The sequence below is a fragment of the Astatotilapia calliptera genome, chromosome 1 (genome assembly GCF_964374335.1).
Source record: "Astatotilapia calliptera chromosome 1, fAstCal68.1, whole genome shotgun sequence".
NCBI classification, from domain to species: domain Eukaryota; kingdom Metazoa; phylum Chordata; class Actinopteri; order Cichliformes; family Cichlidae; genus Astatotilapia; species Astatotilapia calliptera.
In genome coordinates, this window is record NC_137422.1 from 34,468,283 (window position 1) to 34,479,664 (window position 11,382).

The 11,382-nt window shown below is 38.9% G+C and overlaps 1 protein-coding gene and 1 long non-coding RNA gene across 2 annotated transcripts in view; both read right to left on the minus strand.

Annotated features, from left to right (window-relative positions):
• igf1rb (insulin-like growth factor 1b receptor) overlaps window positions 1–7,304 on the minus strand; it is a 61,662-nt gene extending 54,358 nt beyond the window's left edge. Inside the window, exon 1 of the mRNA XM_026174548.2 lies at window positions 6,245–7,304. Coding sequence (XP_026030333.1) covers window positions 6,245–6,335 — 91 coding nt within the window. The 5' untranslated portion in view covers window positions 6,336–7,304. The remainder of the gene's footprint in view (window positions 1–6,244) is intronic.
• A 3,069-nt stretch (window positions 7,305–10,373) lies between these two features.
• Window positions 10,374–11,140, minus strand: LOC145429806 (uncharacterized). Its single transcript, XR_013910141.1, has 3 exons — window positions 10,871–11,140; window positions 10,648–10,734; window positions 10,374–10,513 (listed from the first exon to the last, which is right to left on the minus strand). It is a non-coding gene; the product is annotated as an uncharacterized LOC145429806 (long non-coding RNA).
• Window positions 11,141–11,382: the final 242 nt, after the last annotated feature.

Genomic DNA, 11,382 nt, shown 5'->3' on the forward strand with positions numbered 1-11,382 from the left:
TAATTTCAGTGCGGTGTCACAGCATTTAATGCATTTTGGACTCATATGTGTCCTTACAAGTTTCTCAAGTAGTTTCACCTTGTGTATGTGAGAGGGGAGAGGGATAAAGTAGAGCACACAGAGCTGTAGTGCATAAGAGAATAGTGCAAGTTCCCCTTAGCTTGTTAGCCTTTAACAAAAGTTTCCCCAACAAGTGTCATTTAGCTCTAAAACAAAGATGGACCCCTAATGCCTCTAACCCCCTAAAGCCGTGATCCATGTCTCGCCCTTTAGTATTCACTACATAAACTAAGATGTAGTGAACTACATTAAAAGTATTATAACTATTAGAAGTATTTGCCAAGGTCAGAAGTGAAATGTTAGGGCTTTTGATCAAAGCACAGACAACAAAGGACAGCTGCCAGCCCCTCTGATGAGAACTAATTGCAAAAACATGCATTTATGTACTTTTATGTTCAGTGTAAAAATAGATTTGTTCACATTTGTTTTCTTTTTAACCTCTTGAGAAGTATTTTATTTACTGAGGCAGTCAGTGGGCTGATTCTTTTTAGACAAAGACAACCTCTAAACCAAACAAACTACAAAGTGAAGGATTTAAAAGGAGGCACTGTGCTGGAATCTATGTGGAATAAAACCGAACCAGCATGAGGCATAGTTTGGCAAAACAGGTGATGATCGGTAGACTGATTTTGCCTTTCCAACTTTTCCTCTCACTTTAGGTGTGCACAATACTTTGCCTCAAGCCCCACAGCACCCACAGAAACGCGGAGGCCATTATCACACATCACTGTGAGGAGGATTTAGACTTCAAAAAGCTGGAGGGCACTGAGTCATGGAAAACTCACACCAACCAGCTAACAGGTTGTCACACTGCTACTTACTTTACTGCTGGTCTATAAAGTTTTACTGTACGAAAGCAACACTGAGAGGGGGAGATCGTACATTCCCAGAAAAAGAACTATTGTTTTCTGAGTTAATACATTTTGTGGTTAAACATTAGGTCTGGTGCTACTTAAGACTAGAAAGGAGAGTTTTGTGTTGTTCTGTTTTTTTAAATCTACCATAAAAGCAAAGGTATGGCTATAACAAATGCATTGTTTCATTTTAAACATCCCTTCAGTTTTCTAACAAATCATGTTTTATGTATGATTATCATAAAGAGTAGACAGACGGTGCGCTACAAAGTGATACTGAAAAATAACCCCAGCAAATGGCTCTCTGCAAAATGTCACAGGATCAATTACAGACAGTACCGCCGATACCAAAATATAGAACTCTACAAAAAACATATGTGGTGTTTCTTCGCTCCTATTGAGGTGGAACAAAGTTTAATTTCAAAAAGAACACTATGAACCTTTCTGCTGGCAGAATGTCTTCCCAAACCACTCAATGCAGTTTAGTGGCATAGAATAATGTAATATTGGCAACACTGCAATAGCACAGTGTTCCAGGTTTTACTCTGACAATAACTAATCATTTACCTTTGAATGAGGACATTTATTTAAAGTTGAAATCACCCAAAATTGAAAAACTTTGCAATGAAACCAGATCCAAGAAAATCTGGATTTTTAATTCCTCAACTGAACAAATGCTCAGAGGTCATTAAAATCATTGTATGACACCATCACAATGCAAACTGCAGGCAAGTGATAAAATCAGAGCAAGAGCGTTACTTCCCTCCAACTGTAAGCCAACTACTTGTTGATAAAGATGGGTAATATTCCTGATAATCTTTAAAAAAAAAAAGTACTTTTCACTTTGGATTATTAAGCTTTCCAAAATATGTTGGAAAATATATTAGTGACAATGTCATCCTACGGGATGTTTACAAAAGACTAGTCAATACAAGGGTACAAGTGAAACCAACATCTCCTGGATACAAACCATGAGCTACACACGGAGCTGGAGGTTTCTGTGAACTAAAATAAATACCTGAACTGAATTTGATTTTTTAGTTCTGTTTCAGTTAGTCTGAGTAGCTGGCTTCCTTTTTATTGTTTGAAAATGTTTCAGTTGTAGTTCAGCTTTTCATCAGTTTCAATGTTAATTTTTACAATCCCTATTTTAAGCTCTTATCTATCACAGTCATGATGATTGGTCCACATATAAGGCAAAGAGTCTGCATTTCATATTTTCAGCCATTTGATGAATACAAATTTATTAAAGCTTATGTAAATTAAACCCCACTTCAAAAATTATAATGAGCTGAGGTCAAAACCTCCTTTTTAATGCAGGAAAAATCTGTGGTGGTTTACTGCACATGCACACATGACTGGTCAATGTACAGTACCGGTAAAGGCACCAACCCTGTTAACTTATTTGACGGACATATACCATCTATGAAAATCTGATAGATATTCTTTTTAATTTAAGTTTAGAAACTATTTTCTTTATCTTCCAGTTTTAGTGGAAACACTGTGCTTCCCTTAGTGTGTAGAGTTTAAGACCTCTCTAGGCAGGGCTTGAGGGCCCTTGGTGTGATTTAGAGCAGGAAGCGTGCTGCATGATCGTTATGTCTTTCTCTGTAATCTACTTGTCAGCAGGCTTCAGTGAGCCGCATACCTGCTAATACACTTCCAACACCCAGGACTGTAAAAAGACACACTGCCTGGTGACGTTACATCACCACAGGCGGCCTCATCAGTTCACCCTCTGTGGCCTCACTGCAGCACCAGCAAAGCCATCTTTCATGGGAACTGCTCCCATCCCGCTTGTGAAAAACAAAAGCTCGTGATCAAAATGTATGTTGTGCGCATCGGCTAAGTGAAAATACCAATAGCAGGTGTAGCAGCTTAATAACTCCCCCTCCCTCTCCTTCCACACTGACAGATTTTAAACAGCTGAGTACACAAGCCTATCTCTGCAGCTCTGATGAGCTTCCAGATCACATATTTACTTTTGATAACCTTTTCCGAGCCGCCTGCAGCATCCAGACTGTCCACAGACAATCAGAGGAAATCCACTAGAAGCTCCATGAGACAAGAAATAGGAAGCAATACAGGCCTCTGAGCTGGTGCTTCAAACGCTGCCACTAGACTGCAGCAAGTCTGTTTACTCCTCGTTTCCGTCCCGTTAGTGACAGACTGCCTGAGGGGCAAGCGTAGTCATAAATACTTTTCCACATGAGAGGCAAGGTGAGAAGAAACGTGATGGAAAGCTTTAAGAAAGAGATCACCGGTGACAGATAAAACTTGTTTGGGGTAATGTGAAAGCTCCGTCTGCAGCAGGACTTAATCAGAGCGGTTTGCTACCAATTAAGATTAAGGTGTTGCAAAGGTATGTCAAGCTTAAAATCTGAGTTTTACGTATATTATTTTATTTCGTTTTTATGGCTCTCTTTTTACCTGGTTAGTAACTAATGCCTAGCACATAGCCTTGTTCAGAGTTCTGGTTTAACATCAGCTGAAAGCACCACCTTTTCACCCTTACTTTTAATCTTTAGCATGCTCTAAGTGTGATACAGACAATCTATTCTGTTCATTCAAAGAATACATTATATGCAACCTTTTGAGCTGTGTCTAATTATTATCACATAAAGAAGCACTGCAGAAAAGGTACAGCCGTGCAACCTGACATGCACCTGACAAATGCCAACAATGACTCTGACTGGTTACAGCGTAGGGTTAGCAGAAGATTCCAGTTACATCATAAGTTACGATGCAAGTTACAGCATAAGTTCCAACTTCTGGTTACATTGTCAGACTGTCGGTGCTTTGTATGTTTGTTTGTTTTTTATTTATTTGCATTTCTTTCTACTCTGCTTTCATCCTCTTTCCTGTTCAAACCCACTTTTCAATCATCACCTGTCTCATCTACCTGTCATCACCGTCAGGCTGCGTGCTTTTGTTTTATGCACAACTTCGTGCAAGCACACCATATCCAAAATCCTTCATATTGCAAAAGCCAAACACCTAAGCAAAGGCAGTAACCTGAAATCCACTTCAGACCTGACTGTCATTTAACTGGATCAATTTTAAAGTTTGAGTGCTAATCTGCAGCTTTGTCATTAGACATTAAAATCCAGAACCCAGAGCCCTCTGAATGTAAAAATACATATATTCATGCATGAATTCACAAGATTTATGATTGCGCTCTTCCTAATGTCGGATCTGCCTCTGATTTATTTAAATATCCCACTGCTGAGTTTTTTTATTACCTTTTTCTCTTAGAATTTCTGATTGGCTTAAATGACTGAACAAGACATCGAACGCACCTTCTTTATGTGAACATGCACAGAGTTTGAAGTAGGAGGTTTAGGGTAACCAAAAACGTTATACCTGTTATCTCCAACTGGGTTTTTAGATTCTGTCAAACTAGCTAACACAAAGAAAGCCCTGCTATGCAGAACTTGCTTCATAGTACACCCTTCATGCCAGATGAACTTCAGTGCCATCTGATACTGTAAATCAGTAAAAAGGCTCAAAGTTAAGCCACACAAGGAATCTTTACACAGCTCCACACCAGAGTAAGAATAAATGCAGGACTTCGATGGGAGAACCTCTCTGCAGCTCTCAGGTTTGTCCTGTAACCAAAACCCCATAACACACAGTTCACAAGCTCCTCAGTCTTTCCAATCAACAGAACTTGGTCTGTGTTGCTTGTGAATGTACTTTGGCTTGTTCTATTTTAAAACCCAGACCCTGGTTAAAAACCCACCTAACCCAGCCCTCCCCAGCACGTCACCATGAATGGGATGAATCGGGAAGCCCAGTTTACAGTTTAGCTGGAAACATGGAAACGTTTCAGATGGCAACACATAAAAAAGAAATGTAGGAATATAAATTTATAGACAATTTAACTGCATCAGATTAAAAGGTTTACAAGCTGACAGAAGTCGTAAGGTTTATGTGCTCAACCGAGTTTTATTTATTGCGAAAAATCCATGCAGTCTGATTAGCGCTCCTTAAAGTGCTATCAACTTTTCATTAAAAATATATTATAATAAAAAAAGACCCCACAATATTCTAATATTCTTATCTGTGGCCTCTTGTCGCTCAAATGATTTGTGTCTGGTATTCATGAAAGCATTTCCAAGGTCAAGGTATCCCCAGGTTTGTTTGACAAAGGAGAATAAATGACTGTACAGCGAGAGGGGAAAAAACAAAAAACCTGCATTAGTTTCACTCAGCCCCGAGGGAACATTACTAAAAATTACAACCTATATTGTGAATAACATGCACACAAAACATTGCCTAACTGAATGTAAGGGCCGTGTTTAACCAAGTCAGTTTCAGGTGGACGCCGTTTTCCTGGAAAACTTGAAACGTTAACGAAATATAATATGTTTACAGGAAATAAATGCTTGGGTGTGCTTCTTCTTTTTATCCTCTAAATGTGATATATGATAAGCTATATAAAAGGTGAGATCTTGTTTGTTTTTCTTACCTGAATGTGAAAATATTATTTCTCAATTTTAGAGTCAAACTAAACTAAAAATTACATTTTAAAATTCCTAACATTCCACTTGTTTGATGGGGTTTTATATTGGCATACCTCCACTTTGTTTGTTCTGATTCATCATGCTATGAGTCACAGCGATGTATTTAAAAACAAACTAAATGAATAGTCATAACGCTGACTCATGTTTGTGATGTAGTTAGAAACGCCAAGTAAAATATTAAAACGATCTATTATAGTCACACCAAAAAAAAGGTTTTCACCAAGAGTTAAAATTATATTTCCTTTTGTCTCATAAAAATATGTCAAGGTGTAAAGCGCAAATTCCATGCAATAAGATAAGTGTCAGATAGAACAAGATAAAGTTTAGTTATTCCAAAGTTGGAAAATTGCCTCTAAAATAAATTCGACATAACAAACTAGCCTACATATGTAGAAAGCCCCCAAAAATCTCTCAGTGACTTAAAAGCCCATTTAAAGCCCAAATAAATACAACAACTTAAGATAAATAAATATATACACCGCAAATTTAATGTAGAAAAGTAAATCATGATCTATTAGACCGAAATAATGCAAAACTATAGTGAAACCATAAGTGACATTCCATATTTTTTTCGTTTCTAGTAACAACACACCTGTTTTTCACTTTAAATGCATAAAAATAATGTGCAAATAGCGGAAATAACACTCTGCTTACACAGTGCAGTATTACATGTGCGATATTTACAGTAAAACACTGTTTTTCGGGTTAACAAAAATGACCCTTTTCCTCGTGTTTGAACACTAACGAAGCATAGAAAAACACAGTTTGCCCGTGTGTGTAGTAGCGTAGAGAGGCATTACTTACTTTCTGCGGTGGCGGGCCGTAGGCAGGACGAAAGACCCAGCATCAGACCCCAAAACAAGGTCAAGCGGCTCCTTTCCTTTCGAGACCTCATCCCCGAATGAGTGAATCACACTTTAAATCCAGTAAATAAATATGCTGTGGGAAGGAAACGTGGGGAAAACCCAGTCAGAGTTATCAAAACGCCTTTTAAGCTCCAGCCAGCACCTTTTAGCTGTTAGCCGGCTAATGGAGCTAATAGCTACTACAAACAGGCTAGCAGGATTGCACTCTCACGTTTCCTAACGGGAGTCCAGTCGTGCTCCAAAAAAAATAAAATTAAAAAAGCATATATAGAGAGCGATATCACCGATTTAGTCCCGAGGTCAGAAAATATGTATTCATAGTTATTCTTCTCTTGGATAGCGCCGCACTGGAGAATATAAGACCACTGTATCTAAACTAGCGGCGGGGATTCCTCTGTAATCCGCATCTTCACACTCCATATCTGGAGGAAAAACCGTTCACCGTCCCGCTGCTGTTGCTGGAGGATCCTCAGGAGGCAGAAAACGGGTCAAACCTCCCCTAAAATTGGGATGGACCGAGATGGACTGGGGGATACAGTAACATATTCCACTTGTACAGTGCCCCGTTAAGTAAACGGCACGGCGTTTGTTTCGAAATATCCAGGATAAAATCTGGCTTCAGACCGCAGCCTCCTTCTTCTCCTCCTCCTCCTCCTCAGCCGCTCATCATGCACACACGCACCGCGTTGTTGTGGTAATTCACCTTCATACCAGCGGGCTAAAATGAATATTTGAGCTTTTTGCTGCGGTTGAGGTCAAATTCTTTGGTTTTCTAACGCCCTCGGTCGATAGATAAGTGAGCGGTTCGCGCAGTTACATGGAATAACTCACAGGTACGCACACACACACAGTCTCCTTCGGTCAGTCTGCAGTCTGCCGTGTTAGCCGTAAACACGGCGCCATGCGTACAGATCGTATATGCATCGTGTGATGAATCACTCCGCCTCGGTGAAAGAGGGCGTCGCTCTTACTGCAGCTTTGCCACCATGGAGAGCAGTTACCATAGTGACTGCTGTGGCGCTCATTGGGAGAAATCCTCAGTTTTTAACAGTTTCGAGCATCTTTGGTCGAATTAAGCGTAAAACTACATACACTGCACACCCTATCGGATTATTTTAAGTGCATAATATCCACACAAGGCGTGTTCGTTACGCTATCATTCTCATCAAACACGGCAGCATGGATATAGCATGGGAATAGCGGGTCTCTGAAGAAAAATGGCTTTACAGGGGGATGCAATTATTCGTTGGAGCTTCTATTTAAAAATCGGATGGAAAAATGTAAACAGAGTGAGACCTCCTGTCACCTCTCGGGGCACCGCCGTAGCGACTACCTTTACGATGATGAGGTATGAAGGAAATCAGGGATACTGATCCAGGATCAGGATTGTTTTCCGCTCAAAAAACACAGTGGAGGGCCAGCTATACAATGACCGTGTCTGTCTGCACGATTGCAGGGGTGTAGTTGTAAAGGGGGTGCGCAAAAGTGCACCCCCCTTTTGCAGTTTTTTTTAACAGTGGCGTGCCAACAATTTGTGACCAAGCAGTGCAATATGACACAAATGTAATAATTTACAGAAACGGTATCTTACCAAAGGCTGGACTCGGACTGCAAATATGATACTTGTTAACTGGCTTATAAATTTTGCATCCGTTTTCCCATGTTCCCTAGGATGCAACAAAAGATAAGCTCATAAAGTGCTTAGCCTGCTAAAAGATTTCTAAATCTACCACTTTAAGTTTGCACCTTAAAGAGGATTTCCATTTACAGTGAACACAGCATGCTGTTTCTGTGGTCTTCACTTGACCCTCATTAAGAATCAAATTATCACAAGGGAAGAAAACATACACTTTTTTCTGCCATGTTCTTACTGCCATTGGTACCCAAAGGAAATAATATTTGTGTTCCAAAAAAACCCCACAGAGTTCAAGCTGTTTATTCTGAAAAGGTTGTGTCGTGTTCCAGAAATGTTAATTACTGGTTATACTGTTAGCAGTTACTTGTAAATACACAAGGGGAAGCAAGGGTTCAAATACACAGAAAAAAAATACTAACCTGGTCACGGTAGGGAAAACAAATCCACCTGTGTATCTTTAGCTGTATAGACCAATTTTTCCACATATCTATGAATGCTATCTGTCTTTTCCTATAGGATGATAACCTATGTAAACATAGGTGTTACTAGATAGCGATATGGTGCTCAGGTATTTAGTGTTTAGTGTTTTACAATAATAATAATACAATAATAATATTGTTTTGTTTTTTGTTTTGTTTTGTTTTGTTTTGTTTTTTTACAACAATTAAAATCCCTAAATTGACTTGATCTTACTTAGCATACCTAATACCAATTATTCACTAAAATGCTAAAAACAAGAGATGGAAAAAGTTGAAATTTGTGGAAAATTAACCTCTAAAACCAATAGTGATAAATAACAAAGTACTTTGTTACTGTATATAAATAGAAATTCAGATATCTATTTTTCTGACAGTTTTTTTTTTTACTCTTACTCAACACATTTTAACACAAATATCCAGACTCTCTACTTCTTATATTTTCTAAACTGGCTTTTTACTTTAGACTTATGACATTTCAGGGGAATCATTATTTCCTCTCACCTCACACCTTGAAATACCAAATTCACTTAAACCTAAATAGAGGGAAGGTGAGTGTATGCATCACTGATGTTTATTACGTCCAAAGAGATAGGCGAAAGAAAAAACAACCAAACAAAATAGCACACCAGAAAAGGACTGAGCATAAAGGCAGTGACATGTTTTTTTTAAGTGGTAGGTAATTTAAAATGCAACATTTCTACCAGCTCAACAAATATTGGCATTCACATAGCTGTTTCTGTGCAGTTTGTCACAAAATCTGTCTGCTAGCTAGTGCTGCAACTGCCACATTTCTCAGGGAGAGTGAGAATGAGAGGTAGCATCACTCAGAGGTAGAGAAAGATGTATGAAAGACAAGACAAGAGAGGAAGAAGAGAGGTTATTTTAAAAATTTAAGGACTGCTCAGTGACATTTGATGAACTGGAAATTTAAAGGTTATATCATGTGATGTTCTTGTTAATTTGAGCATTTGTTTAAAATACAACTTTATATCTCAAGTTATGTTTCCTTTTTTTTCATATTGTGAAACACCCTGCTAAACAAAATGAAGTGTACTAATGTTATTATTCAGAGGTTGCATGAAAATGCTGGCCAGTTTAGTGCAGGCTTCACTGGTTGGTTTACAATACCACAATGAAGTTTGTGCAGGGCAGTTGTGTTGTTCAAAGTCAGTGTGATATCACATCAAGGGTAGCACACAAATTCAAGCTGATGATGCTGATCAGATTCACTTGTGGTTTATACTAGCTCTATACTAGGTGTGTACTGATTATAATCAATTTCACTCTGTAACATTATGTTCTATGTAACAGATGTTCAAGTGAATTCATTAAAATTAGAATTAAAGTTGAGGTTTCTCTTATATCACTATTGTTTAATTATGATATTAATATGACTTGGCTTGGGGGGAAAAACGAAAACAAATTTCAGACCTGTCCTTTTTCACACTTACTTGAATAAAGAATCAGTATTTCAGCTTTTATCAGAGTATTTTTTTTTAACACAATTATGTTTTGTTTAGTTTTTTTTAATAGTACAGATACTTATCTGTACTTTCACTTAAATGCCTAATGTGTGTGCCTAAAAGGTATCATGCTGTCATGGCTTGTGGAGACTGTTGTAGCATCTCCTGCAACAACAAAGGAATGAAAAGATACTGAAATGCTGCCACCTTGAGGGGAACAGACGTAACTGAGTGTGGGACAAAAAAGACTGAATGGAAAATTTTATACCGCTTTTTAAAAAAAAACAACAACAAACAAACAAAAAGAACCCGACATATTCCTCTTGAAGTTATAGGTAACATGTGCCTTTTTTTACATGCCACATGGAAGCTGTGATCCTTATAATCCTTTCCTTGGACAACATATTGATCTCTATTTGAAAAAGCAGCATAACTAAGAGGAAAAATGTAGACAGGTGACAAGAAGAAGAAAAACTAGCAAACAGTGTATTAGTAAAGTAGCATATAATTGTTTTTCAGATCAATTTCATACAGTTTAGGGACCTCCGGTGGCCTCTGCATGGGGGCATTGGCACCCTGAAAGCGACCACTCCCATCAGGACTTTGTACTGATATGAACAGATTAATCCCTGCGAGGGACAAATGATAAAAGAGCCACCTGATTTGTTCTGCAACTTTGTTATACTGTAGCCCTATGAGCTGAGTACAGGAAAGCCGAACAGGTTTCTAAAACAACCCATTAATGAAACTGACTTTTACTTACATTTGATTCTCAGACAGATACAACTGCTGTGATCTTTTGAGGTCTAAGGCCCAGCCAGAGGAAGTGGAGGGCCAGCAGCTTGTGACGCTGTGAGAGAAGCAGACAGTAAACAAAACCATCCATAGAAGAGCCTCTGACAGTTTTGATTATCCCTGTAATTACAGGCCGCTTTCATCACTTCAAGAGCAGAGCACAGAAGCATTATTTGAAAGCCACGCATTACCTCAGCTCTGGCAGACAGCACTCAGCATCCGTCACAATCCAACAATTAGCACTGAGGAGAAAAAAAAATTCACATTAAAAATGAAGTGAATATCAGTGGCCACCCAAGAGTCCAAATACAGTGAGTCACCCTCTAACAAGTGCTCACTGTACCAACATGACCCCCTGTGCCAGAGAATGTTGTGCCTGTCCACTTGCATTTGTTAAGTCCCTATTAAAGTCCCCATGAAGGCAGCCGGCGGGCCCACCTACCTCAACTGTCCCGGTGGAATCCATTCTCGCACTTCACTCATGTGGAAATAAGCCTGTTTACCACCAACGGGTCACACATGCTAATGAGCGTCTGTTTGTTTTCCACTGTGCTCATGCAGGAGGAAGGGAATTTAGGGGGGAAATAATAGATGATATGCAGACAACAGCCTGGGTGGCTTTGCAGCACTAATGATGAAAAACGTACAACAGAGAATTAATGGAAATGAAATCAGAACAGGAAATGCGGTGTGACATTTTGAT